The sequence below is a fragment of the Pipistrellus hanaki genome, assembly GCF_964339955.1.
Source record: "Pipistrellus hanaki genome assembly, chromosome: 7".
Lineage (NCBI taxonomy): Eukaryota > Metazoa > Chordata > Mammalia > Chiroptera > Vespertilionidae > Pipistrellus > Pipistrellus hanaki.
The window spans coordinates 88,330,321-88,357,139 of NC_140509.1; the positions used below are offsets into that span (position 1 = coordinate 88,330,321).

The 26,819-nt window shown below is 53.6% G+C and overlaps 2 protein-coding genes across 10 annotated transcripts in view; one reads left to right on the forward strand and one right to left on the reverse strand.

Moving 5' to 3' along the window:
• The window catches only part of DYNLT2 (dynein light chain Tctex-type 2), a 17,625-nt gene extending 13,216 nt beyond the window's left edge, over positions 1–4,409 (reverse strand). For both annotated transcript variants that reach the window (XM_084889971.1, XM_084889970.1), the window contains exon 1: positions 4,106–4,409. In XM_084889971.1, coding sequence (XP_084746097.1) covers positions 4,106–4,408 — 303 coding nt within the window. In that variant the 5' untranslated portion in view covers position 4,409. The remainder of the gene's footprint in view (positions 1–4,105) is intronic.
• On the forward strand, positions 4,272–26,026 carry ERMARD (ER membrane associated RNA degradation). Of its 8 annotated transcripts, XM_084889954.1 has the most exons (19): positions 4,326–4,430; positions 5,003–5,171; positions 6,910–7,049; positions 8,370–8,471; positions 8,761–8,850; positions 9,380–9,477; positions 10,042–10,178; positions 11,426–11,540; positions 12,363–12,465; positions 14,073–14,102; positions 15,298–15,366; positions 15,673–15,846; positions 16,331–16,414; positions 17,292–17,368; positions 19,824–19,949; positions 20,503–20,721; positions 22,833–22,946; positions 24,429–24,738; positions 24,955–26,026. In XM_084889954.1, the coding sequence occupies exons 1-18, from the start codon at positions 4,407–4,409 to the stop codon at positions 24,712–24,714; spliced, it is 2,157 nt and encodes a 718-aa protein (XP_084746080.1). In that variant the 5' UTR covers positions 4,326–4,406; the 3' UTR covers positions 24,715–24,738; positions 24,955–26,026. The 8 variants fall into 8 exon arrangements, with proteins under 8 accessions (XP_084746085.1, XP_084746081.1, XP_084746084.1 ...); XM_084889959.1 differs by having other exon boundaries at positions 4,272–4,412; positions 6,915–7,049; positions 24,429–26,026; XM_084889955.1 differs by having other exon boundaries at positions 4,278–4,412; positions 24,429–26,026.
• Positions 26,027–26,819: the final 793 nt, after the last annotated feature.

Sequence of the window (26,819 nt, forward strand, 5' to 3'; positions counted from 1 at the left end):
CAAGGCAAATGTCTGTGTGGGAAAGAAGTCCTAGACTGTGTGAGGGAATGGCTTAGCACCGGAATCTGGGCTGTCTGCCTTCTGAGCTCTTACCCCTGAGTCCCCAATCCTGGCTTCTCTCACAGCTCCAGCCCACTCTGCCCTCCCTCTGTTGGAGCATAGGTGTGTGGATCCACAGGGAATTTTGTGCATTGGCCCTTTAAGAGGGTCCCTGAATTTTCAGTTGTCACTTCACGGCAGAAAGCAACCCCACTGCTTCTCACAGCCAGATGTGGGTACCCTTCTCAGCTGTGCTGCTCTCTGCAGGGGGCCCAACTTGGGGATTGGATCCAAGAGTTCTAAGTGGTAACCCCCACAGCTGAGATATCTTTTTTTTTAAATATATTTTATTGATTTTGTACAGAGAGGTAGGGAGAGAGATAGAGTTAGAAACATGGATGAGAGTCATCGATCAGCTGCCTCAATCACACCCTTACCAAATAACTGGGGATATGCCCGCAACCAAGGTACATGCCCTTGACAGGAATCGAACCCGGGACCCCTCAGTCCCCAAGCCAACGCTCTATCCATTGAGCCAACCCGGTCTCGGCTGAGATATCTCTTTATAACTTCAGTTGCCGTCGGTGGGTGCCAGGTCAGCCCTTTTGTGCCTCCAACCCTCCTACCAGACTCTATGCAGTCTCCACTTTCAGTTCTCGGGTATCAGGGTTCTTTCCAGTGAGTCTTCTGTTGATAATCCAGGAAGTTTTTTCTGTATTTTAGCTGTTGTCCTAGTTTGTTCCTGGGAGCATGTCTGTGTAGCATCCTCTTATACTGCCTCCATTTATTTATACATACATACATATATATATATATATATATATATATATATATATATATATATATTATTGATTTTTTACTGAGAGGAAGGGAGAGAGATAGAGCTAGAAACATCGATGAGAATCATCGATCAGCTGCCTCCTTCTGGTGATGTGCCCGCAACCAACGTACATGCCCTTGTCCAGAATCGAACCTGGGACCTTTCAGTCCGAAGACCGGTTTTGGCACCGCCTCCATTTTTAATCTCTCTCTGGGAGAGATTATTTTTAAATTGTAAAATAAAATTTTAGATTTAAGAATCCTGGTGGAATGGGACAGGGCTGACACAAAGCTGGAAATCCATTATAACAGACTTGTATGATAATGTGATTACTAAATCCTAGAATCACTGATTCACCCCTGGCTACCAATTTTGTAAACAAATATGCTGTGCACATGTGCACGCGTGCGCACACATACACACACACACACACACACACAATCTGGCTAGCTACCATATACTGGTATCTTTTAACTATAAACAAAAATTTGCCTGCATATATTAAGAATAACCATATAAGATGCAAAATAACTAGAAACAAGAGTGTCCTCCAAAAAGGGCAACTGAGTGGCTAGGAGATAAGTATGTAAGGAAAACCTTTTATGTTATTTACCTTGGGATTATGAAATATTTTTCTTCTTGGCTCCTTATAATTTTAATTATTTTACTTTTATTTATCTTTGCATAAATAATTTTTGCACATATGTGCTTTGTTTTTTATTTATTTACCACAAGGTCAGGAATTGTTACCTTTAAAATTTTTTTTACTGTTTCATTTCAGTACTGCTGTGTATGTGCTCCATGTGAGGGATGTAAGTAATTATGTAGGTAGGTTCCGACTTTGGAGAAAATAAAAAATCACATTATGTTGCTCCATAGGAACAGATCTGCTGATGTAAACGGAGAACCTACTGTATTTCCTATGCTTAGAACATAGGAATTATCAGCTACCTGCAAGTTATAAATGACTCATTGACACACTAATTGTCTTCAGGTATACACTGAGTGGCCAGATTATTATGACTTCTGAACACATAATAATCTGGCCACTTGAGTGTGTGTGTGTGTGTATGTATATATATACAATATATTAGAGGCCTGGTGCATGAATTCGTGCATGGGTGGGGTCCAGCCAGTCTGGCCAGGTGGAAAGGACATGGGTGATTGGCCAGTCTGCCTGATGGTTGAACTCCTGGTCCAGGGGACAATTTGCATATTAGCCTTTTATTATATAGGATTTACAATGAGTGGCCAGATTATTATGCGTTCAGAGATCATAATAATCTGGCCACTTAGTATAGTGAGCATTTGTGGAATCCTCTCTTAAGTCTCTTCCCAATTATGGGTCCATTCAAAATTTCTTACCTCTAGAAGCTAGATTTTAAAGACAGCTATGATCAATCACACCCTTATCAAATAACTAAGAACTGCTTTTGTCCATGTCCCCATATTTCCAGATTTTGGCCCATATACCCCATGTACCTATAAGTATCTCCTCCTTTTGGATTCAGCCTTCCTCATTTCTCTAGACCAATTCCGATATTTAGTAGGCAGTAAAATTATAAAAGGCACCTTTGTCTGCCTCAGAATACAGAAATCTTTATTATTAGCTGGTGACCTGTTATCAGACTTACTGCCAGGCAATAAAGCAGTTTCTGGGAGCATGAAATGTAAAGTACAAGTTAAGGTTTCTAGCCTTGTTCTGCTGTTTTTCTTAGTTGTGCGAACTTGGCTTATTATTCTTCCTTCAGTTTGTTCCTTCCTCTGTAAAACATAGACACCAGAGAGCTGTCATTAGAACCTGAACTGTTACTGTGACTTTTTTTTTTTTTTTGAGGATTCTCTTTTTGCTTGAAATATATTAGGACTTAAAAATGATTTTGCATCTTGACTCCCACAAAGGAGGTGTGAAAAGAAACCATTAAAAGACAAGTGGGCTGCAACGGGTTCTAGTCTCAGCTCTACCACTACACAGCTTTGTATTCTTGGAAACACTTCTCTGTTCAAGTGTAAAAAAATATGGAGTCTTGATTACAATAATGGTTTTCAGAATGTGGTCATACAGAAACCCCGGTGTTATATCACCCCTAAAATTGAACATTTTTTCATCCATTTTAGGCAATCACTTAATGGGCCTAATATCTTCAACTAGCCGTATTTTCTCCTGTATATTCTTCAAATATTGAGTCTACTGCTGTTTTTTTAAAAAAAAACTGAAAATATCTACTTGTTCTGCTTGGTGTATCAGATATTCTTTTTGAAAACAGTGCTCGCTCACACACTCATTTGTGGCTGACATACCACCTCTGGTTTGCAGGATGGCGCTAAGTACAGCATGAACAGTCTGCGGCATCTCAGAGGGGAGGCAGATGGGAAGGGGTTATGATAATGTAACCCCTCTAATGTATAAAATAATTATTGTGTGGAATATTTGCTGTATGGAACCCCCCAATACTCTGTGTAACTTCCAAAATTAACACCCCAGTATCTCGATGTAAAAGCTCTGCTCCCAGCATAAGTCACACCGTCTGGCCCACACTGATGAGGACACTTGTTTACCAAGGTCCATATAACCCGGGACCAGCTGCAGTTGAGGTCTCCTGCCCGATAAGAGAACTCCACGTAGGTCCGAGACAAGCCCCTGACTGCTCTGCTGTGTGAGCCTGAACCACCTGCGGCCGCCTGTCTGTCTCTGTCCTTCAGTGTGCATCGCCGGTAGCCTTTGAGGGAGCCCAGGACCCACTAGGAGTCGGTAAATAACCCTGTGTGATTGCATACTAATTCTGTCTGTGTGTCCTGTGTTCCGGCTCGGCTCAGCTGCCTAGACATTGAAGCACCAGGCCGTGATTGCTGACTCCTGTCACCTGCGTTGGTCCCACCGAGTCTAGACAGATAATCAGTTAATTTGGGCATAATTGGGACAATATTGGTTAACCAAAGAACCGGTGTGCGTACAGGCACAGCCCACGGGCTCCGAAAAAGAGAGGTGAAGGCGGGGCGGGCTGGGAGTCCCGGCAGGGAGAAGGGGCGTGGTGATGCTTCCAACAATACAGGTGAAAAGAGGCCTAGCGCCCTGTGTTTCTGTCCGAACACCCACACTCTCGGGGGCCTTGGGACATGCCCAGCTGAGGAGTCCCGGAGGCCTGGGGAGGGACCGGCGGCCAAGCTCGGCTTCCGCTTCGCGGCGGGAAAGCCCAGCCTCCAGCCGCCCGGCCTGGGAACCGGAGGCCCCACCCGAGCACTCACTGCCTCCTTCTCGAACATGCTGGCCCGCCTCTCCCTCCGAGGCCCCGTCGGGGACTGCTGAGCCGCCGGAGTCCCGGGCGCCTTCATACCGCGGCCGCGCTTCTCCATCGTGCCCGCCTCAGCGACCCGCCCGGCCCCGCGTCTCTGACCGGCGGAGCCCAACGTCGCCGCCGCCACTTCCCGCGAGAGCTCATCTCGCGCCTGCGCCGCGGAGGCCGGAAGTGCTTCCGGAAGAGCGGCGCGGAGGGCGGGCGGGGCGAGCCGCGTCATCGCGCGGCGCCGGCTGCCGGACCCAGAAGTCATGGAGGTAGAGTGGTCGCGGCAGGTGGGAATGCTGGAAGACTAAGGCGCTAGCCATAAAACACTGTGCTTTTGTAAACTGACACTGAACTAGTACTATGAATAATTAAATTTCAATCTTTGAACGTTTGTATTTGAAAATCGTTACGTAAATTATCTTTAAATTTAATCACGATGTTTTAACAAACAGCTCTCCCACTAGTTAGACCTGTGTATATTCTGTTCTTAAGATAGAACCAGGGGCCTGATGCACAAAACTCGTTCACTTTGGGTGCTCCCTCAGCGCGGCCTTCACCCTCTTCGATTCTGGGGAGCGGGCCTACGCCGGCAGTCAGATACCCTTAGTGCTGCTGCAGGGCTTCGGGCTGAGTCTGCTCCCCCCGTGGGAGGGCACTGACCACCAAGGGACAGCTCCTATGTTGAGCGTCTGCCCCCTGGTGGTCAGTGACAGATATAGCAACCAGTTGATCTGCCCTTCAGTCAATTTGTACATTAGCCTTTTATTAAATAGGAGGATATTCTTGGGTTAAGTGTATAGTTAGTACTTGTGTGCCTTTATTTCCTGTAAGACAGTATCTTTTATGTTCTACATTTCAGATATCCCTGGAGGATCCTGTTACCACATGCCTTTCTGCCCCGGTGTACCACCTGATCTGTGAACTTGGGTGTGAAGTCCAAGAACATCGTGCTATCAGTAGCATTGTGGCTGGGAACGGGGATGTGTGCTGGAAGACAATCACAGATTGTGTGGTTGGTGCCCAGTCAGGTCTGCACTTTCTCTACACCCCAAACATCCATGGATGCTTTTTTCTTTTTAAATATATTGATTTTTTACAGAGAGGAAGGGAGGGAGATAGAGAGTTAGAAACATCAATGAAAGAGAGTCATTGATTAGCTACCTCTGGCACACCCCCTACTGGGGATGTGCCCGCAACCAAAGTACGTGCCCTTGACTGGAATCGAACCTAGGACCTTTCAGTCCGCAGGCCAACAATCTATCCACTGAACCAAACCGGTTTCGGCTCATGGATGCTTTTCATTTAAAATGTCTTGGCCTCCAGTAGTATTCCCCTTGCCTACCATTGCTTTTTTTGTTTGTTTGTTCAGAGGGTGTTATCATAATGACCTCACTCAAAAGATAAAAGAATTGCTGTGAAAAGAGGGAATGAGGCCAAAGAAGCAGAGAGGAGTTCAGGGGAAGCTGGGCTAAGAAACCCATGTGTGAGAAGGGAGGTTGGGAGGCAGTCAGGGTGATGGTCTCGGCTCCAGGCCAGCAGTCCAGATGGAAGAGGGTAGAACATACAAGTCATAAATTAGGTATGAAAGGACCAGTAACATGTTACACAATTATTTTAGATGTCTTCCATCTGTTTTTGCACTTTTTTTTTTTTTTTTTTTTTTTTTTAAGCAGGGAGTTGGCCTGGAAATTTAACAACAGTTATAAAAATGACAAATAAATGTGCTCTGGCCAGCAGTTCCATTCCGGGAATTTATAGGACTGGCACTCTTACAGATAGCCAACTGTGTGTCAGCAAGGGTTCTCCTGCAATGTCCTTTGTAATAGCCAAGAAGAAAAAACATTGGAAACATCCAGATGTCAGGCAGTAGGGATCGCTTAAGACAATCATGAACATTTCCCAGAGGAACACTATGCAGCGGGAAAAAGAATGAGGAGGCCTGGCTTTCTGAACACCGGAATCTTGGAGCTGTGTTACTAAGTGAAAAAATGAGGATCATATATTTGCATTTGCTTTAATGTGTGTAAATATTTCTAAATATATACAAAGAATTAATAACAGCAGCTGCTCTAGGAAGGAGAATTCAGAGGCCAGGAGGGAGACTTACCCTCTTATATATATTTTTTTATCATGAACCATGAGAATGTTCAGACCCAAACTTATAAAATATTTCATATTATAAATATGTTCTAAAATAATTAAGATCATTGGAGATCACACAGTCTACTGTTAAGTAAAAAGAAATCAGTCCCTAGCTGGCTTGGCTCAGTGGATAGGTTGTCAGCCTGTGGACTGGTTCAATTCCAGCCAAAGGCATGTGCCTGGGTTGCAGGCTTAATCACCAGTGGGGGAAGTGCAGGAGGCAGCAATCAATAATTCTTTCTCATCATTGATGTTTCTATCTCTCTCCTCCCTTCCTATCTGAAATCAGTAAATATATTTTTCTTAAACAAGTAATCAGGTTAAAGTATTATATATACTGTCTGAACCTGATTTTCTATAAACTTATATTCAGGTAAAGAATCTTGTTTGAATCTTTCTGTATTTTCCAAGTCTTCTACCAATAGCATATTTTTATTTTATTACCAGATAAGTACCATATAACTTATTTCAGTGTAGGTGTATATCTTTTGTAAGTTCAATTATAAACTGGATACGGGCTTGGTGGGAATTTTGTAATTAGAGCACTTTTCCTCTGATGACTTGGAGATCTTTCTCTCCCCATGATATGGAGCTGAGGTGCTAACTTGCTTTTCATTTTTGAAGCCCAGGGTCTGGATTACGAGGGAAGCGTGAGGCTGCTGGGCCCTGTGTGTGAGGCTGTCCACATGCATTTCTCATCTCTGACCAAAGGGCAGTTTGAAGTCCAGTATGCACCGTGGTTCCAGTGGACAAGTTCTCCAGAGGTTCGGCCTTTGCAAATTCCACTTAGAAACCCTATTACTTGCTAATTTTAAAGGGGTCTTTCTGGAGGGCCCAGAGGGAATCCTGGGACTGTTCTGCAGAGTCTTGGGTCTGAGCTGAGAAGCACACCCTTTGACCAAGGGGAGTATCGAGGTGCAGCATCAGGGTGGGGGTGGGAGGGAGTTTGGTATGTGGGTGCTGGTCCTGGATAGAGGCAAAGGGGCCTCTGCAGAAGAGAGACAGCCGGCTGGCAGAGCAAGGTCATCTGATGCAGCGGCCCCAGGCCTGGCTGGGCTCGGTCCTGCTGAATTGGAGGTAGAGGGTCCTTGGAGGCCCAAACCTGGCTTAACTGCTTTGTTCGTTGGTGAAAACCAGCTGTGTCACGGGGTGCATTAAATGACAGTGGAGCAGTAACTCTAGCAAGGCTGCTTCTGAACCCGTGGAGTTTCCTACGTCAGTGTGAAAGGGTCACTTCTGCTCCCTTTGCAGTAGCTCTCACAAGCGGCAGGGGGAGCTGCCGTGTGTTTATCTTCAGAACTAATCCAAATGGGAAATAAGATTGAGGTAAAAATATTTGACTGCACAATTCTGGCAGGGGAGATACCATGATCACGAAGGTGGTTTTCCCAGGGTGAGGCTTATCCATTGCACTCTGGATGTGCTGACCCCTGCAGTTCCCCCAAATGTGGGAAACTCATAAATTGTGGTAGTGGGGGACTGCACTGCGTTCACACTCTCCCCTGTAAAAAAAAAAAAAAAAAAAAAAAAAATTGACTGCTCGATGTGCAGTTATACCACACTTCCCGTTTTCAATCAATATTAAACAAAGAACACTTAAAGAACTCCTTAGATATTACTTTTTTACTGTTTACACTGCGTGGCCAGATTATTATGATCTCTGAATGGATAATAGTTTGGCCACTCAGTGTCTATCCTATATAATAAAAGGCTAATATGCAAATTGTTTCCTCCACCAGGAATTCAACCAGCAGGCATGTCGGCCAACTGCCCATGTCCCCTCCCCCTGCATAGGCTGGCCAGACACCACCCATGCACGAATTCATGCACCAGGCCACACACACACACACACACACACACACACACACACACTGAGTGGCCAGATCGTTATGTGTTCAGAGACCATAATAATCTGGCCACTCAATGTAGATGTTATATTTGTAGAAAATTTTTACCTATACCCCCAAAATCATTAAAATATAATCATCAAAATCTTCAGAGGGTTGACTCTGATGAACAGCACTGTTACCTTGAGAAGCAGTTCTTACTGAGCGGAAATTCTAAAGCGTGTCTATTCGAAACAGCTGTTTCCAGAAATATTTGATGCCCTGGAGAGCCGTGAGCCCCCTGCGGTTGCTCTTAGCCTCATGAAGCTGACGGCGTGTCTGGAGCGGGCCCTGGGCGATGTGAGTGTGAGAGCTGTCCTCGTCTGGCCCCTAAAGTACCGAGTGAATGTTAAACTGCTCTGTAGTTGCCCTAAGATTCCTTGATTTTAATTATCGTTCTCCTATGAAGTGCAGTTATTCGGTACAGATTTTTAGTGTTTTTTTTTATGATTGTGAAATTAAAACATGGGTGACTTCAGTCATTGTCTCCCACCCTTTGTCCAAGCAGTTGCCTTACGGGTGATTTTTTTCTGAATATCATTCGGCTCCTTGGAATGCAGGTGTTACATGAATTTTGTTTGAATTTTAGGTGTTTCTGCTGGTGGGGAGGGAATGCCCGTTTCTTTTAAGAGACCTGCTTGCCTCTGCGGAGCTTGCTCGAGTCTTCGGGCAGCCTGTGGTAAGTTTGCCCCCACAGCCACAGAGGAGGCGCCCGCCGCCCTGGCGCACCTCAGAAATAGGTGCTGATGGGAGTGTTGTCACATCACAGGTGGAGGGGACTCAGAGCTTCCCGAGGGGAGCGGCCACCGCCTCGGCTCCCCTCCGAGCTGCCCGTCCTGCTCACACACAGCCCATGCGGTACTCTGTGGCGCTTCTGTGCCAAGCTGCCTCCTGGGTCTGTTTGTCTGGACGTTGGGCTGTTGGATGCCCGGCACCGCCTGGGGCAGGTCCCACCTCTCACCGCCCGGGGTCCCCTCTGCACTTCCTCTCGCCTGCACAGCAGGCCTCATGGCCGCGCCTTCTTCGCTGGCGGGCCGAGGATGGGCAAGGCGGGCGCACACAGGAGCTGCTCAGGAACTGATGGCTGTTGTTACCTCCACACGTCGACGCGCACGAGGGGGAGTGGCGGTTGGAAGGAGAAAGCGTTCCTTGCTGCACCCAGTGATTTGTTAACGACCGCACTGCCCACCCTCCCTGTCCCCCCCCAGATGGACGTCCTGACGGTCTTCGTGGGCTCTCCGCGCGGACTCAACCTGCGCAACGTCCTGTGGCACGGGTTCGCGGCCCCTCAGGAAGTTCCCCCCAGGTGGGTGCTGCAGGAGGGCCTCCCCGTCGAGGGCACCGGGGTTCACCTCTCCTGTGGGGCAGGGAGGACATCTCCGCAGGACGTGGAGCGGGAAGTGGGGTGTCCTAGCGGAGCCCTGCAGGGTCCTCAGGTTCCAGCTCCTGCGGGTCTGAGGTCCCAGCCAACGTGGCATCGCTTCACTTTGCTTTCTTTCTTTCTTTAAAAAAAAAAAAAAAAAAATATATATATATATATATATATATATATATATATATATATATATATATATATATTTTATTGATTTTTTTTACAGAGAGGAAGGGAGAGGGATAGAGAGTTAGAAACATCGATGAGAGAGAATCATTGATCAGCTGCCTCTTGCACACCCCCTACTGGGGATGTGCCCGCAACCAGGGTACATGCCCTTGACCAGAATGGAACCTGCGACCTTCCAGTCCGAAGGCCGACACTCTATCCACTGAGCCAAACCGGTTTCGGCTCACTTTGCTTTCTTACGTGTGAACGTTCTCTCCTGAAAGGAGAGCCTTTTATGTGCGCGGCTGAGGTCTCCGGCATCCCCCGCAGGTACTGCTCGATGCTGGTGCTGCTGGCCGCGGGGCTGGGCCAGCGGCTGGAGGCCTACCTGCGGCACACGGAGCGCACGCTGGCCCGTCGGCCGCTCCTCAGGCTCGTGGACTCGGAGGACTGGACCATCTTCCCTGGCAAGTACCCCGTCTCCCCGGGGGCCCCAGGGATGCTGTCATCCAGGAGCACAGGCGTGAGCTCCATCCGGGGCGTGTTCTCCAGGGTGACGTGGGAGACAGTGCATGAAGCGTGTGTGCAGCATAGCCACCCAGACCCAACCTTTCCCGCCGCCCGGCGCTGAGGGGAGACCATGGTCCGGGCTGGTGGCGGGTTCAGTCTGTCCTTCAGAGGGACTGGCGTGCCTGGTGTCAGGCCATTTGGAAGGCGCCTCCGCCGCCCATGCACAGTAGTGCCTGTGCCCTCGCTGGGCCCGAGCCCTCGCTGCGGAATGGTCCTCACCTGTGGATCCTCCCCGTGCCCGAGCCCCTTCCCAACGGCGGGAGGAGGGGCCAGAGCTTTGAAAGCTATTCACCTGCTCCCAGCCCACTGCCCCTCACCGGTCGTTGCAGTACAAGCTCTGTGTCTGCCAGTGAGAGTGTGGCTCACGATGGCCCACATCTCGGCCTTCCGCGCACGGACCCTGGCGGTCATTGGTGACGGCCAATAACACATACAAACGGTGAGGACATTTTAGAGCGGTTTTAAGGTTTAAGAAAACCGAGAGGGCGGTCCAGAAATTCCCCATTCTCCCCGCTGCCTGCCCACAGCCTCCCCCATGTCAGCACCCGAGACGGACATTTGTCACCGAGGATGAACCCACCGAGTGTGTCGCTCACCCAGCACTCACCTGAGGTTCCCGTGTCCTGTGGGGGTTCCTTTTCCTGGTCCGGCAGCCACCTGTTCCACCTTGAACACCTCTCAGGAAGGTCACAGCCGCATCACCAATGAGATGCAGGGTCCGTGTCTGCCTCCTCCAAAGCCCGGTCCCCTGCCCGCGTAGGGCCAGGCAGTCTTCCTCACTGGCCACGAGCTGCCCTGGGCTGGGCCACAGCTCGCCTGTGTGAGGAGAGACGCCGGCTTCGGACCGAGGGTGTCCCAGCTTCTCTGTCAGTGCCTGCGGTTGTGTTGAAGCCTCTTGCTGTCTTTTTTTTTTTAAATATATTTTATTGATTTTTTTACAGAGGGGAAGGGAGAGGGATAGAGAGCTAGAAACATCGATGAGAGAGAAACATCAACCAGCTGCCTCCTGTACACCCCCCACTGGGGATGTGCCCACAGCAAATCCACATGCCCTTGGCCAGAATCGAACCTGGGACCTTTCAGTCCACAGATGGACGCTCTCTCCGCTGAGCCAAACCGGTTTCGGCCTCTTGCTGTCTTGCAGCTGCTACTGACGAGGTCCTTTCGGTGTGGGAGGAAGTGGTGCGGAAATCCTCTCTCGTCCTGAGGATCATGCTGCCGTACTGGGAAGCCGTGTTGACCAGGTTCCGGGCACACAGGTGAGGGGAAGGTGGCACAGAGGTGGCTCCTGGGTCTGGGCGCCTGTCCTTCCCGGAGCCCCTGCCGCTGGGCCCGCGCGGCTCGGCCTGGGCAGGCGGCTGCCTGGAGGGGCCTTGTGGGAAACCCCTTCCTGACCAGGAGAACGGCCTGGGATCACGGGACAGCCGCGAAGATGATTGTTTTTTATTTTTATTTATTTATTTATTTATTTATTTATTTATTTAATTTTTTTTGTAATATGTTTTATTGATTTTGTACAGAGAGGAAGGGAGAGAGATAGAGAGTTAGAAACAGCTGCCTCTTGCACACCCCCCACTGGGGATATGCCCGCAACCAAGGTACATGCCCTTGACCGGAATCGAACCCGGGACCTTTCAGTCCCCAAGCCGACGCTCTATCCATTGAGCCAAACCGGTTTCGGCAGATGATTGTTTTTTAGAATCAACTTGAAAAGTCATTGAGTTTTCTCTGTGAGTGAAACCCTGTGTCCAGCGTTGGCGAACCGGGAAATCGGGAATCGGTGTCTCGGGCGCCGAGGAGCAAGCTGGTGCTCAGACCTCAGGGGTGGGCCGTGTCACCGGGACAGCCACGTGGAGACCGAGAGCCCACTCGTGTCCTGGGTCTGAGTACTTTCTGGAAAGGGAACGAGGCGGCTTTGGATGCCGTTTTCTCCTGAGGCACTCACTGTGGCCCATCAGGCATCAGAGCCTCAGGAGGCCGGTTCTGCTTCCATCTCACTTGGACACAGTGGTCCCGCCTGGACACTGCCCCGTGCCGGCTGTGCCCACCTCACAGCGGTGTGCTTTCTTTCCGTGTCACAGGTTCGCCGACTGTGCCATGCTGCTGCTGACACAGCTGGAGACGGGGCTGCGACACCTGTTCGCCACGGTTAACCGGTGTCCCCGGAGACTTCTGACGGCCGAGGTACACGTGGGCGTGGCGGGCTTCTGTGCCTCTTAAATGATCTTAGCATCTCATTCTGTCTGCAGCTCATGAACTTGTTAGCTAAGAGCTTCCCTCTGAGGACTTAGCTGTCCTTTCTATTATAATGTTTTATAGGACTTATGTTTACTCGTGATTGATTTTGGTAGCTCTGTAATATTTTAAAAGTGCTCTTTTAAACTCGGTGATGTCACAGAACTAGTTATCACGCATTTCCTCTCTGTGGCTACACTTGCTATCACCGTAGCCCACAAGGTGGTCCATGGCCTGCAGCATGCGCCCTCTCTGAGGACCCCACTCCTCTTGGCCAGAACTCAGCCCACCCCGCAGTGGGAGGCTTGGGTGGCAATGTGCCCAGTTAACTATTGAAAGATCCATGGATAAGGAAAGGGGACCCTGAATTATAGGGTGAGCAGCAGCATCTGCCATGTCTCCTTTTCTCATTTCTTTCACTAGTTCATCTTCCTCTTTTTGCCCCTTATGTCAACATTCCTCAAAATTCTCCTCTCAACCTTGTCCTCTCCTTACATTTGCTCCTTGGGAGGTCTCACACACCCCATGCCTAAAGCTGTCACCTCTGCAGGGACCACAACTAGAAAACACTTGGAACCTCATGAAAATGGAAGTCCCACATATCACAGGCTGTCCATGCAGCTAAAGCAGCTAAGAGGACAATTCATAGCATTAAGTTCCAGGGTCTTCAAGCATTGGCTCTCACCAGTTCTTTTATCTCCTGAGTCAGATGGACACCTCTTTGCAGCATCTCACACTTACTTTAGTTTTAAAAAGCATATTTTTTCTCCTACAAATTCCTCATTCTTGGCTTCTCGGTGGCTCTGGCACCAAACCTTAGCCCTGCCCTGTCTTTGTCTGCACTTTGTTCTCCACAGCCTCTTGGTTCTTCCGTGATGGATTCTGTGTCCCTTCTTTCTTCCCTGAGGCCTCCCTGGTTCCTTGTCCCCCTCCCCTGAGCTCTTCTCCCCTCCAGTCTTCACACTGCTCTTCCTTCCTGACCCATTCTCACTCTGCCACTCAATGTCTTCTAAACCAACACGTATTCCTGTATCTTCCGTGGCCTCCAGTGTCCACAGCCACGTGGCGTCCCTGTGCCGCGCACACAGGTCCCAGGGCTTCCAGCTGGTTCCCCCTGCTGTTGTGCAGAGGAGCTGCGTGGCAGCAGTCAAAGGAGGGATCCAAGCTGAGGTCCCTGGCCCGCCGCCAGTGTCTGTAGACTGTACTGGTCACACAGAAGTGTGGGAGCCGGGCTGTTGTGGGGAGATGTCCCGTTGTTCTTGCCTCATGCCGTCAGCAGAAGCACCCATGTGGGCAGTGGTGTGTGATGCTGTGGACCTGGAGGTGCCAGGATGTGGAGCTGGACAGGGAGCAGGGGCGGAGTTCCAGTGGCCGGGCGCCCTGGGGTCCCACGTCCCATCACGTGGGTGTCTGTCCACACATTCTTCCCAAGTGCTGCTGGGTGGAGGCTGACCTTAGATGAGGTGTGCGGTTGTTAGCGTGCGAGACTGCCTGCTTTGAACGGTTCACCTGCTCGTATTGTGCTGTAATTATTTCCTTTCTTCCATTTTCTGAAGTCGGCAGCTCTGTACACCACCTTTGATGAAGTAAGTGAACTTGAACTTACAAGTTATCTTGAAATGAAAGACTGTATTCTTTTAAATCCAAAGCAAAAGATTAGCCTGATTCACAAGCTTACAGGAAATCGCTGGTAGTCGTGTAAGTAGAAGCAGCCTTAAAGCTGAGCATCGGTTTCAGGATAACCCAGTGGGCCCAGAATGACTCACCAAGCCGCTAAAGCCGCAGAAACAGGCTGGAAAGTGCCGGACCAGCATCAAGCGCTGCGGTTGTTAGGGGCTCAAACATCAGTTACGGCGAGCGCAAGACACCTCAGCTACTGCCGTGAGCATGTGGTGGTCACCGAGACAGGCATCTGCGGGGTTGGGGGGTCTGAAGGAGGAGGGTGGGAAGTGAAAGTCACAGGGAATGTTTTGTCCCTGGGAGAATGTAACGGCTTCTGTGTGCCTCTCGGGTGGAACCCTTACAGACCCCAATGCCTGTGACACCACGGCAGCTCGGAGAGGACGGGAGAGCCCTGGGGGGGGCGGGTTCCAGTCACTCTGCCTTTGGATAACCTAGCTCCGGGACCTGGAGGAGGGGTTAGGAAGGAGCCTGCTCACGGCAGATTTATCCCGTCAGTAAATGACTCACTGTTAGGGGTGTGTGTTTGGGGCTGTGGGGACTGAACTAGACAGCAGTCAGGTCCGTACAGGACTCGGGCCTCAGGATTGGCTCCTGCTTGGACTCCATCATCCTCGTGAGCAGAGTGACTCGTGAAGCAACTGGTGGATGCGGAGCCCACAAGCACACGTGTACATGTGGAGAGACACAGACACAAACATCTACAAGTAGACATAAATACTCATGGATACATACATAAAACATACCCCACACATACATGTACACAAACATACACAGATACCCACACATATACAAGTATACACACATGCATGTAGCCACGCATAAACATACACACAGAGAGACACACCCTCACAGCTAAAAAGGTGTGTGTCCTGAGGCCATTACACGGGTGAAGAGAAGTTTTCCTGGCCTGGTGGCGGTTTCCTTGGAGACGCCTTCACTTCCCCTGATTGGCTTGGGCGTATTTAACAATTCGCAGCGAAGGCAGGAAGGCCTGTGTGAACCTGACCCCAGCTGACGTGCCTGAGGCCCAGCTGACGTGCCTGAGGCCCAGCTCACGTGCCTGAGGCCCAGCTCACGTGCCTGTTTTCGGTGTTTCAGATGCTGGCACAACACCTGAGTGACGGCGAGATCAATCAACTTCCTCTTGTCCTCGGGGAGCCTGCCATGGTAAGGCCTTGGCTGGTCTGCCGTTGTTGTGTTCCATGTGTGACCTGCATGTTTCTGACGTGGCACTGACTGGCCTGTGCCGAGCGCAGAGAGCATGCTGAGCCCTCCGCCCGATGCCTCGTCTCAGCAGCCGCCTGTGAGCACTGGCTGCGCCGGGCCTGCCAGCTGCTGGTTGTCCGGTTCTGTCTCCCAGCCCGGAGTCAGCGGTTCCCGGCAGCATGCTCCTTCCGCCTGTCCGGCTGGGCTTCCGCGCCCTCCTCCCTCCGCTGAGGATGCTAACGAGCGTGTTCTCTGTCTCCCCGAAAGGAGTTTCTCTGGGACTTCCTGAACCACCAGGAGGGCCCCCGCGTGCGGGATCACCTCAGCCACGGGGAAGTCAGCCTCCCCGAGTTCCCCAGGGGCCTGGCCGAGCAGCTGCTCGCCTTCTCCCTGGTGCTGCTGCTGAGATTCGCGGAGGAAGACCTGGCGTCAGAGGTCAAGGTAGCGTGGTGGGAGGGACACAGGCAGGTCACTGCCCTGCAGCTCTGAGAGACGTGGTTTATTTTAAAGGCCGTTCACTCCGTCGTCTTTTGCTTCACTTACCTGGCTTACTGTGTGCCTCCGACAGCACACGTACGTGAGCAGTGGTTACATGTGTTGACTCTTACATTTACATTTCTACTATATCCTATTTTTTTGGAGAATCTCTCAAATTTCCCAAATGTTTGGGATCTTCTTATTTCTTTTTGTGTTTGCTGCGTTGTGGACAAGAGTGGGTGTGCCTTTTTAATCTATCACTATCATCACTTCGTCGAACATCATTTTGTTGACAATGTTGTGATTTCCGTCTCACACCTGTTCTGGGGAGAGCTCAGCTGTCACAGCTGAACGGGATGAGACGGAGGGAAGTCTTGAGGAATCGGACTCCTATGGGCTCGACCTTCCATAGAACACACTGGCAGCCTAACCAGAGTGCTTCCCCCAGGAGAAGGCTGCAGTGAAGGCGCTGGTCAGGCTGGCGGAGGGCTACTGTGCCCGCTTCCACCCCGTCGCGCTGATTAAAAAACAGGTGAGCTGTGGATGACTGTTCGGGGGCAGGGCTGCGCGCCTGCTTCGGAGGTTCAAGGCTCAGAGCTGCCTCGTCGGGCGGGCGGACTCCGGGGTCGGCAGGCTTAGCGCTCCCACCACAGTGCATCACTCAGAGGCTTGGCCTCGCATGGTGGCTCAGGTGTGCGGTCTCTGCAGAACGTGCTGCATAGAAGTCACCACGGGCAGTGGTGTCTACCGTAGCCACTTCATCTCCTTACTTTTCTTTATCCTCCCCAGCGGGGAGCAAACCCACCCCTGAGGTAAGTGCCCTGCCTGGGAGTCAAACCCGTAACCTTTCGGTGTACGAGACGACCTGCCTTCCAACTGAGCAGCACTGACTCCTACAGGTCTGCGGGTCAGGGCTGGGGCTGGGGGCTGGGGGCCCGTCTGGTACGAGAACCGGGTGCTGGCATTTGGCCAGGTCTTCACCCAGAGCGTGTAGCCCACAGCACCAGGGAGCAGCATGCCTGCCCCACTCCCCCCCATACCCCCTCCCCCCAGCCTGGGAGGCCACCCACGGCCGCCGCCCACAGGCTCCTGGGACTGTGCCCATTAAGGGAGTCCCACTCCGAGGGACTGGCCCTGTCCTGACCGCAGGCATCGGAATTTTGGACAGCTCCACAGCCTCGGACATGGCTCCCACGGACCTGTCCTGTCTCTGGCCTTTCTGTACCTCATTATAATGAATAACCGACACCCACCACCTGCCTTTCAAACATAATACCCGTAGCAGTTTTACACACAGGCTTCTAGAAAGTGACTGGCGCACCTGTAGCCATTTAAAAACAAGGTTTTACAACGAAGTTTCTTCTAGAACCTTACTGCAAAGCCTTCAGAAGCTGGGCCTTTTCCTCCAGGTGCTGAGCTGCGAGGAGAGCATCCTGTCGTGGCCTCTGCTGCCTCTGCCTGAGGACGCTGCGAGGGAGGCGGCCCGGTGAGCTCCATCCCCGAGGCGCAGGCCTCACAGCTGTCGGGAGGCAGCGGGCTGTGGGGCGGGAAATGCCTGGGAGGGACTGTGGCCTGGTGACGGTTGAGTAGGGGGTGGAGAGGAAGAAGGGTGATCGCCCAGCTCAGAGCTCAACTGGGGGTGGGTATTTGTGGAGACCTATAAATATTTCTCTCTTTTCCACAGACAGTGCGGCTAGAGAGCGGTCTGGTTCCTGAGTAGAGGTGGCTGGGGATTGAGAAAATGAAGGAAAGAGACAGACACAGAGATAGAAGGAAAAAGCTGGGGCCAGGTGGGACCACTGTCTTCTGATGGACAGTGACCCAGAGCCAATACAGCACATTTATTTTATATTTATTTTATACAGCAAAATACCAGGGAGTTTTACTAAAGCCCAAGACAAAGGAGATTATGTGCATTCTTGTGGCTTCTTTGTTTTTGTTTTTTTCCCTTATTTTTTTTTTTATTAAATTATTATCTGTGTACATATCTTACCATTGCTCCCCCATACATACTCTTCCCCCCCCCCCCAGAGTTTTGTGTCCATTGGTCATACTTATATGCATGTATACAAGTCGTTCAGTTGATCTATTATCTCCCCCAGATTCTTGTGGCTTCTTTGTAATTGTCACTTCTGGGTGGGCCTGGATAATCGTGTTTGTTCCTGGTGCTTGGCTGGATTTAGATAATGAAACCCAACTCCCTGAACCTGAGCTGAAGGTCAAGCTGACAACACACCTGCCTCTGGCAAGGTATGTTTCCAATATTTCCAGGTCATGGCTCTGCCAGGCACTGCTGGATTCAGATGACAATCAGCTCAGGGGCCTTTCCCAGGACCTCTCTACAGAGACTGAGAATGTGGACAATCAGAAAGGGGGTCTGACTCTTAGAAGTGGGAACAGAGAGATTTTGGATTGTAGAGTAAGAGACAGATCACAGGAGTCAACAAAGCATATTGCTTTTAGCATATTGTACCATTGACTTTTTTTTTATCTTCCCCCAAGGATGGATGTATGGATATATATATATATATATATATATATATATATATGTGTGTGTGTGTGTGTGTGTGTGTGTGTGTGTGTATATTTTATTTTATTTATTTATTTTTTAAATATATTTTATTGATTTTTTACAGAGAGGAAGGGAGAGAGAGAGAGAGCCAGAAACGTCGATGAGAGAGAAACATCGACCAGCCGCCTCCTGCACATCCCCTACTGGGGATGTGCCCGCAGCCAACGTACATGCCCTTGACCGGAATCGAACCCGGGACCTTTCAGTCCGCAGACCGATGCTCTACCACTGAGCCAAACCGGTTTCGGCAATATATATATTTGATTTTAAAGAGAGGCGTAGGGAGAAAGAAGAGAAACATTGATGTGAGAGAGAAATATCAGTTGATAGCTTCCCATATACACCAAGACTGGGAATCAAACCCAAAATCCTCCAATGCACAGGACGGTGTTCCAACTGTTATTGGGAAACCCCGGTTGGGCTCCGGCTGCCAGTTGCTGTGTCCAATAACAAAGGCAGGGTTGAATCATTTAAGGCACTTATGGAGAAGGCCTGCCAACCAAGAAGACAGGATGCTTACAGGCATTCAAATCCTGTCTTCCAGCAGGTGCAGGGGACAGAACTATAAAGGGGAAAGGGTTGAGGGACAAACAACAGCTATTGTCATCAGGCAATGAGATGGTGTGGATGAGATGGTGTGGATGAGATGATATGGGTGAGATGGTGTGATAAGATGGTGTGGGTGAGATGGTGTGGGTGAGATGGTGGATGAGATTGTGTGGGTGAGATGGTGTGGATGAGATGGTGTGGGTGAGATGGTGTGGTGAGATGGTGTGGTGAGATGGTGTTTTGACTCCTGGTGAGTTGGCTATCCATGCTTATTGGTTCTGTTTACTGGTTTCACAGCTGAATTACCTCCTCAATCATATATGAGAAACTTAGCCCCTTATTCACATAGTATATTTGTTCTAAGATTTGATATAATATGATTATTTTTTAAATTGATTCAGGTACTCTACCTATCTATATATATAAAAGCCTAATGTGCAAACTGTCCCCTCAGGAATTTGGTAGACCAGGCGTTTGATGGCTCGCTATGACGTGTGCTGACCACCAGGGGGGGGCGGTGCAGAATGAAGGAAGCCATGATCGCTGGGGAGGCCTAGGGACCCTACCTGTGCAGGAATTTCATGTACCGGGCCTCTAGTCAGGTTATAAGTCCCCTATCACTACCAACTGAGCCCCACCCCGCCAGGGCACCAGGACTTTACCACGGCCTCCAGCTGCAGCCTTTTCATTTATAGCTGAGGAACCATTTTCAGATTAAGCACTTTCCTCAGTGAACCGGGCACAGGAATGTGATTTTGCACAGGCGCTAGCCGGGCATCTGAATTATGTCAGGTACGCGTAAATGCCTCCTGTTTTCCAGATTGGGTGGCAGTGCGGAAGCCAGTGCCTGTGAGCCGTTGGTTATGAAGATCATGTCTGAGCTGTGCCACCACGTGCCCGGGCACCACTGCCCTTTCCAGGGTGTGGAGAGCCTTCCTGTTGAGAGGTCAGTGTCCTCCTGCCCTCGTCCGGACTTGCCTGAGTGAGCCGGGCCGCGGACCGCTGCTTTCTGTTAAAGTGTATAGGCGAGGTGGTCGGTCAGCCCCCACGGGGCTCCCGCAGGAGTCAGTAGCTGACTCGGTGCTCTCGACGTGGCTGGTCTGTGATGGCAGCCCCAGGGGAGCCTGCGTGGCTCGAACCCCGGTGTGTGTAACAGCTGTACTCGCGAACCAGAGCAGACGCAAGCTGGCTACCACGGGATTCAGTGCAGCAGGTGGCATCACCCGGAGGTTGGCGATGGCTGTGCCCACAGAGCCGTGCCCATGGGGCCGTGCCTATAGAGCCGTGCGTGCCCACGGGGCCGTGCCCACGGGGCCGTGCCCACAGAACCATGCCCACAGGGCCATGCCCACGGGGCCGTGCCCACGGGGCCCTGCCCACAGAGCCATGCCCACGGGGCCATGCCCACAGGGCCATGCCCACGGGGCCGTGCCCACAGGGCCGTGCCCACAGAGCCCTGCCCACGGGGCCGTGCCCACAGAACCGTGCTCTGACCGCAGGTGGCCCCGGCCGCTCACGTACGTCTGCAGCCTCCGTGTGCCGACCCTGTTCTGCCCCCGGGCCGTCCTGGAGGTGCTGACGGTGCTCCGGAGCATCAGCTCACGCTGCGCCCAGGTGTCCCGGCAGGTGGCGGCCTCCCTGGAGCTCCGGGGCCGGCAGTGGGCGGAGAAGACGCTGCGCTCCCGGCAGAGGCAGAACTTCCTGCGCATGGTGAGCAGGTGAGTGTGTGCCGTGTGTGCGGTGAGCAGATGAGCGCTGTGCCGTGTGCGTGATGAGCAGGTGAGTGTGTGCCGTGTACGCAGTGAGCAGGTGAGCGGCTGCGTGGTGAGCAGATGAGCGCTGTGCCGTGTGCGCGGTGAGCAGGTGAGTGTGTGCCGTGTGCGTGGTGAGCAGGTGAGTGTGTGCCGTGTGCGCGGTGAGCAGGTGAGTGTGTGCCGTGTGCGCGGTGAGCAGGTGAGTGTGTGCGCGGTGAGCAGGTGAGTGTGTGCCGTGTGTGCGGTGAGCAGGTGAGTGTGTGCCGTGTGCGCGGTGAGCAGGTGAGTGTGTGCGCGGTGAGCAGGTGAGTGTGTGCCGTGTGCGTGGTGAGCAGGTGAGTGTGTGCGCGGTGAGCAGGTGAGTGTGTGCCATGTGCGTGATGAGCAGGTGAGTTTGTGCCGTGTGCGCGGTGAGCAGGTGAGTGTGTGCGCGGTGAGCAGGTGAGTGTGTGCCGTGTGCGTGGTGAGCAGATGAGCGCTGTGCCGTGTGCGTGATGAGCAGGTGAGTGTGTGCCGTGTGCGCGGTGAGCAGGTGAGTGTGTGCGTGGTGAGCAGATGAGCGCTGTGCCGTGTGCGTGGTGAGCAGGTGAGTGTGTGCCGTGTGCGCGGTGAGCAGGTGAGTGTGTGCCATGTGCGTGGTGAGCAGGTGAGCGCTGTGCCGTGTGCGCGGTGAGCAGGTGAGTGTGTGCCGTGTGCGCGGTGAGCAGGTGAGTGTGTGCCGTCTGCGCGGTGAACAGGTGAGTGCCTCTGCCTGGTTCGGAGGAGCCTGGGGCAGGAGTTGCCTCTGGAAGCAGTTCTGGTTCTTACTTTGGCAGAAATACTGATTTCAGGGAAGTCATGGGACACGCTACTGTGGTGCAGCCCGGGAAGACCCCCCGGGTGAGTGGATCGCACGCACAGCAGTGGAAACCTGGGAGCCGCGTTAGGGCTGCTTCCTGTGTCGCGTGTCCTGGCGTGTGCCGCCTCCTCGGGGGGAGATGCCAAGCACTGAGTCGAGGGGCGTCTGTACGGCTTTCGGTGCCCACGGCTTCCGAACTCTGGTTTACGCTCTGCCGGCCGCTCGCGATAGGAGGGCTGCTCACACATCCTCCGGAGCAGAGCATCTCCTGCCAGTTCACCGGGAAGAGGGGATCTCACTTTAGGTGGGATTGCTTTGAGTTCCAGAGCCACGGACACCTTTTCACGCGTAAGCTTTCCGTTGCTCTTCCTGCGAGCTTTTCACTGCCCGTCGGGCTGTGAGGAAGACGCTGACGGGTGCAGAGGAGGGGCCAGGCGGGTTCGGGCAGGCCAGGCCCTCCAGGGCTCCCGTCCAGAGAGCTCCTCTTCTGCAGGCTCAGAACTAGACGAGAGGGCGTGGGGAGGGAGGCCTGGTGGCAGGTGACCACGTTCCCCCCGCCCCAAGGACTTCCGTGGCCCAGCCGTGGCCCAGGGCTCTGGCTGGGGGCAGCGTGGCATAGGGCTGGTCAGGTGAAACATCATTTTCTTTATGAAATTGGAGACATTTTATTTTTATTTTTATTTTTTATTTATTTTTTAAATCAATCTTTATTGTTCATATTATTACAAAGGTTCCTCATTTCTTCCCCCCTCCACCAGGTTCCCACCCCACCCTCCGCCCCCTCCCCACCCCCCATTGTCCTCATCCATAGGTGCACAGTTTATGTTCAGTCTCTTCCTCCCCTCCCCCCCCCCAGAACAGTCAGTCCACTCCCCTCCCATATCACTGACTCTACTACAATGAACCGCTATTATTGTTCATCAGGTTTTTCAATCTCCTTTTGTTGTTGTTGTTGTTGTTTTTAATTAATAAACTTTTACACTTCTAAGAATAAAATTTAAAATCTAATAATTTTAAACCTTGTTTTTTTTCTGCCCTGGGAATTGAGAGCAAACTTGTTTACATGTAAACTTGCCCTTAGGCTATCAAAAGGTGTAGCCATTCAAGTGTAAATGGACACATTGTTTAAACATAGCTGCTGGTTGGAATTGGATTACCTGTTCTGGGTGGGAAGGGCTTGTCATTCCCTTTTGGAGACATTTTATTGAACAGACTTTATCTGCTTTACTGTCCTCAGTGTTAAGCTGCTGTCCACGGTGCTGTCCCTGGTTGTGCTGCTGGTGGCGCTGGAACTGGTCAGCGTTCACGGGGTCTGTGGAGAAGAGCCGTGCGGCCGCCAGCGGTACCTCAGGTGGGTGTCCGCCCGGAGAAAGCCGCCGTGGTGGGTTTGAGCCCACCCTCTGCCTGGCCTCTCTGTGCACGGGCCTCAGGTGTCTGAGCCTCGCTGCTCCCTGCATGGGCACCTCCAGCGTCGGTGCGAGAGCCCGAGCCCCCACCGGGCACAGGGCGCCCCCTGCCCAGCCCGAGCGCCCCCTGCACGCCTGCGGGGGCACCTCTGCGGGGCTGGTCCTGTGTGGCCCCGGCCTCGGTCACGGCACACACCAGACGTGATGTTTACAGCGAATGTTCTCAGCTCGGACGCCCCCGTTAGGAGCCCAGACCTGGGCTCTGAGAGCAAGATCACACACACGACCACCTTACATACATCTGAACCCCCTTACATGTGTGTGAGCCGCATTACACACGTGTGACCCACTTTATACATGTGTGTGAGCTGCCTTACACGTGTGTGACCCGCCTTACATGCAGAGCTTCCAGCAGCAGGCACCCAGGAGAGGTGCGGGATCTGTCTTGTGTTTGCCGCGGCTGCTCCCCCAAACTTCCGAGTGTCCCCAGCTTTAGGCTCCGCAGGCAGCTCGGGGCTTGTTTAGAGGGAACGTGAGAACAGTCGGCACTTCACAGAGTGAGAGCCGGGGAGGGTGAGCGAGTGGCAGCCGCCGGCTGCTGTTTGCAGTCTAGTCGGGTCTCAGCCTCCACTGACGTCCTGAGCGGGTGGTTCCCGGAGGCGTTCTGTGCCCGGTGGGGCGTCCTGTGCCCATTGGGGTGTCCTGTGCCCATTGGGGCGTCCTGTGCCCGGTGGGGCTGGGTCCTGTGCCCGGTGGGGCTGGGTCCTGTGCCCGGTGGGGCGTCCTGTGCCTGGTGGGGCTGGGTCCTGTGCCCATTGGGGCGTCCTGTGCCCGGTGGGGGGTCCTGTGCCCGGTGGGGCTGGGACCTGTGCCTGGTGGGGCTGGGTCCTGTGCTCGGTGGGGCTGGGTCCTGTGCCCATTGGGGTGTCCTGTGCCCGGTGGGGCTGGGTCCTGTGCCCGGTGGGGCTGGGACCTGTGCCTGGTGGGGCTGGGTCCTGTGCTCGGTGGGGCTGGGTCCTGTGCCCATTGGGGTGTCCTGTGCCCGGTGGGGCATCCTGTGCCCGGTGGGGCTGGGTCCTGTGCCCATTGGGGCGTCCTGTGCCCGGTGGGGGGTCCTGTGCCCGGTGGGGACTGAGTCCTGTGCCCGGTGGGGCTGGGTCCTGTGCCCATTGGGGTGTCCTGTGCCCGGGAGCCCATCCACTTCCCAGGGACGGTGCCGTGGCAGCATTTCTCTCACGGAACCCGGGCTGTGTCCGTGTGTGGGCACCTCTTCCTGGAGTTTGCAGACAGAAAGTGAACTCAGCACTTGGCTGTAATTCCCACAGAGAGAAAACATCCGCATCCCCGTCCCATTCTCAGAGGGGGATAGATGTAGAGGTGAATTCTGTGCTCGGTGGGTGGGATAGATGAAGTGAATTCCTTACCAGGTTCCTGAAGTCGGTCCTGCAGTTCACCGAGAACCTGGCGGCCTGCACCAGCCCTGGCAGGAACCGGTGGGGCGAGGCGGCCCGGCTCACGTACACGGCGCTGCTGGGCATCTGGGCCTTCAGCGAGAGGCGGCAGCTGCTCATCCACGGAGCGGGGGCTCCCGGAGAGCCCGCCCCCACGGACACGGCAGCAGCTCCGTCACGCCAGGAGCTCCCCGGATGGACGTCACAGGCTGCAAACGGGGGTCTAGGGGGGGTGGTGCCAGGAACACGCTCCCCATGGTGATGCCGTGTCCTCCTCCGTCAGCATGTCATCGAGCACACGGTCCCCGTGGTGGTGCTGTGCGTGTCCTCCTCCGTCGTTAGCACGCCATTGAGCTCGCAGTCCCCGTGGTGGTGCCGTGTCCTCCGTCAGCACGCCATCAAGCACACGGTCCCCGTGGTGGTGCCGTGTCCTCCTCCATCGTCAGCACGCCATCGAGCACGCAGTCCCCGTGGTGGTGCTGTGCGTGTCCTCCTCAGTCAGCACGCCATTGAGCACGTGGTCCCCGTGGTGGTGCCGTGTCCTCCTCTGTCAGCACGCCATCGAGCACGCGGTCCCCGTGGTGGTGCCGTGTCCTCCTCTGTCAGCACGCCATCGAGCACGCGGTCCCCGTGGTGGTGCCGTGTCCTCCTCTGTCAGCACGCCATTGAGCACGCGGTCCCTGTGTGGTGCCGTGTCCTCCTCCGTCAGCCCTCGCCCGTCCTCCCAGCCTGCCCTCCGTGGGCCGGTGAGTCCCTGACGGCGTGGGTGGTACAAAGTGGCAGCATGTTGCTCTCCTGCACTCACTTATCACCGTCTCTGAGGCCGGAGGCCTCCTGCTGCATGAGCCTCAGAGAGCCCTCAGGGTGTGGCTCAGGCCTGACAGCCGGCTGCCTGTCCCCGGGACTCTCCACGGCGTGGGGAGTGGAGAGGCCCCACCGGGTCCCCGCCCGGCGGCCACGGCCACATCGCCCACGGCCACGTCGCCCACGGGGAGCCTCTCCCGGGGCTGCCAGCCCCCGAGTCCCCTCAGGGGTGAGAGCAGCCGGCCACGCGCCCCCGGCGCCAGCACAGACGAACGCAGGACGTGAGGAGGGCGGGCCGGGCGCCGTGCCGGCCGAGGCCCAGGATGGCTGTGGGGAGAGGGGCACGTGAGCGGGAGGGGCTTGTGGAGGGGACGACGGACACAGCCACCTCCCCCTGCTGTCCCGGCTGGTCCGCTCCTCCGGGCCTGTTGGGCGAGTTCTTCCCACAAGCACCGGGGCGACTGGGCCACTTGCCGCCAGCATGGAGCCAGCAGGAGCCCGCCGGGAAGGCAGGGCCAGGCTGGCCCTCGGGAAATGCCGAGCCCGAGGAGGGATGGAGGGTAGGGGACAGGCCGGTGCTGGGCACACCCTCACTCAGACCGACCTGCTCCTGTGTGTGATCACCAGGGCCCTCGCCACCAGAGTTCTCTGGGAAAGGGCGGGGGAGGCGCAGGAGGCAGCTGATCAATGTTTCTCTCTCATCGATGTTTCTAGCTCTCTATCCCTCTCTTCCTCTCTGTAAAAAATCAGTAAAATATATTTTTTAAAAAGGTGCTGCCCTTCGGGGTCAGAGCTGAGGGAGTGGTGGTCCCGCCCAGGCAGTGCCCTCTGCGGGCACCCGGGTGTAGACGCAGCGAGGGCCGTGGGCTCTGCCTGAGGAGAAAGCCCCCAGCAACAGGCAACAAGCCTCGGAGGTGGTGCTGCCTCAGCCTGGAGCTGCTGCAGGAAAGCTGGGCCTCTGGGCGCAGCTCGCCTCCCCTGTGGTTGCTGCAGGGGCTTCGGGCGCGTTTCCCTGGCAGGCCACGGGGTGGCGCCCTGAGCAAGGCGTGGTGGCCGGGACTGAGCTTCGCCACCGAGGGCTCTGTCCTCTGCTCAGGGGCTTTGCCGGGGGAAGAGTGAGCGCCCATGGATTCGCTTTTTATTTTTGCAAGAGAACATTGATTCGGTAAAACAGACAGAAAAAGCAATTCCTGGGAAGAAATGGGCTGAGGAAGACAAGTTATGGAGGCAAAGGAGGGCCCTTGGAGCTTGGGCGTGCGGAGGTGATGGTGGCAGGCTTGGCCAGGGGGAGGGGAGGAGGGAGAGGGAGGAAGGGAATGGGAGAAGGTGCTAAGCAGCCTCCGTGCACAGGGAGTGGCTGCAGAATACAACTAGGAGGCTGCTACCCGGGAGTAGAGGGGTCAGGGGTGAGGGTGCAGCTGCCATGGGGAGCCAGTGCCTCGTCCCGGTTCCCGTCCTTCCTCTAGGACAGGGGTCTTCAAACTACGGCCCGCGGGCCACATGCGGCCCGCAGAGGAGTCTGATCCGGCCCGCCAGGTTTTTTGGGCAGTGAGCGCAGCCGAG

What these genes read in the sequence shown, in the direction of transcription:
- ERMARD (XM_084889953.1), top strand. Translation starts at nt 4,407, where the DNA reads ATGGAGGTAGAGTGGTCGCGGCAG. An exon ending in AGTGGACAAGTTCTCCAGAG is followed by an intron (nt 7,050 to 8,369) that starts GTTCGGCCTTTG and finishes TATTCGAAACAG; the next exon opens with CTGTTTCCAGAAATATTTGA. An exon ending in CCTCAGGAAGTTCCCCCCAG is followed by an intron (nt 9,478 to 10,041) that starts GTGGGTGCTGCA and finishes CATCCCCCGCAG; the next exon opens with GTACTGCTCGATGCTGGTGC.